Genomic DNA, 1,687 nt, shown 5'->3' with positions numbered 1-1,687 from the left:
GAATGTACAGTTTCATCCTTTCTTGGCAAAAACTAACGGAAAGATGAATATTGCAATTTCTCGAACATATGAGGGATGTTTTTTGTTCATTATTAAATCAAAGGGATGTAACCTAGCTTTGCCTATAATTCAGGGATATTTTTATCCCAAAACTCGAAATTAGAAACAAATTTTCGGGTTTAAGATATAGAAGAGTAGGTTTAGTTTTCTTAGCTCTAGAAGAAAGATTAGAGATATTCAGATCCGCCGTCAAGAAAAATGTCGGATTATTTGCCAAAAGAATTGATGATTGACATCTTCACAAGATTACCAATCAAGTCAATCCTTCAGTGCAGAAGTGTTTGTAGGTCATGGTACTCACTTATTAATAGCCCTAATTTCATCTCCGCACACCTCAACCAAAGTACAAACGATTACATCCTAATTCGACCTTACTCTATAGTTCCTAAAGTAGAAATTTATGCTTTGTTCCATAAAAATGAGAATTTGGATCAAGATATCCAGTTTGATTTTCCATTTGACTGTAGCAACTTTTACTTTATTATTGTGGGTAGTTGTAATGGGATTTTATGCGTTGCTACCGCTGACATGTGGCGTGCCTGGAATTTTTTTTTATTTTTGGAACCCATCGATTAAAAAGTCTGTAAAACTCCCAGTACCAGGTTATACATGTGGGAAATTTGATACATTTGGTTATACGTTGGGTTTTGGGTTAGATCCCGTTACTAATGACTACAAGGAGGTAAGAGTAGTACACACTACTCATCATCCGATGCGACCTCATGTTGATCTTTATAAGTTAAGTACTGGTGTTTGGGAAGACATTAGTCACGTCTCTTTGTCTTATCTATTCCATGCCACTACACCACAGGCGTATGTGAATGGAGCTTCTCATTGGATTTCTTTCAAATGGAATGAAATATCACATTAACGTATGATTGTTTTGTTCGACATGCATGATGAGACATTTTCAGAGATTATGTTGCTGAGTAGTTTAACCAATGAGTCACGATCAAACTATGATGAATTGTTCCTCTTTGTGTCAGAGGAATCACTTTGTATGGTTGATAATAACTATGACAAAAGTAAACCTATTGATATTTGGATGTTGAGAGAGTATGGTGCATCAGACTCATGGGTGAAACAGTTCAGCATTAAATATTATCACGTTGTAGGAAATATGCCTCTTCGTGAACACATTTTCTAGACACCTTACAGTGTAAGCTCTGGTCCAAATGAGCTTGAGATTGCTAATGACTTCATAAAGCCAATGGATATAAGGAAAAATGGAGAAATCTTATGGGAAGCAAACCAAAGAAAGAAATTATTGGTTTTCATTGACGATATAGTTGAAAAGTCTAAAGATGTTGACCATGGTAAGTCTACAAGTGATTGGTATCACAATCCACGTTATGTTACTTTTTACAAAAAGAGCCTTGTTTGACCTGGTAAATGGAAAAGTAATTGTGTTGGTGATGCTTGTGAGAAGTCATCTGGTTTATGTAAAAGAGAGCCCAAAGTTGGGAGGCGAAGTCTCTTAAGCGCAAAAACTAGAAGTAGAATGCGAGTTGCCTTTCTTTTGAACATGAGTGGATTGCTATACGTGTCAAAAATGAAAGGGAAATGGTTGCAGAAGAATGGAAGGAAGAGCATGCAAGTCAAAAAGCCTTCATTGTCCAATTAGTTC

The 1,687-nt window shown here is 36.2% G+C and overlaps 1 protein-coding gene across 1 annotated transcript; it reads left to right on the top strand.

Moving 5' to 3' along the window:
• The first annotated feature begins 258 nt into the window (after positions 1-258).
• LOC124892305 lies at positions 259-1,527 on the top strand. The gene is made up of 2 exons (XM_047403630.1): positions 259-550; positions 975-1,527. Exons 1-2 carry the CDS (start codon positions 259-261, stop codon positions 1,205-1,207), a joined length of 525 nt encoding a protein of 174 aa, XP_047259586.1. The 3' UTR covers positions 1,208-1,527.
• The last annotated feature ends 160 nt before the right edge of the window (positions 1,528-1,687 follow it).

The sequence above is a fragment of the Capsicum annuum genome, unplaced genomic scaffold (genome assembly GCF_002878395.1).
Source record: "Capsicum annuum cultivar UCD-10X-F1 unplaced genomic scaffold, UCD10Xv1.1 ctg4565, whole genome shotgun sequence".
Lineage (NCBI taxonomy): Eukaryota > Viridiplantae > Streptophyta > Magnoliopsida > Solanales > Solanaceae > Capsicum > Capsicum annuum.
Note: the sequence above shows the minus strand (reverse complement) of the source record. Positions and strands in the feature narration are given on the sequence as shown.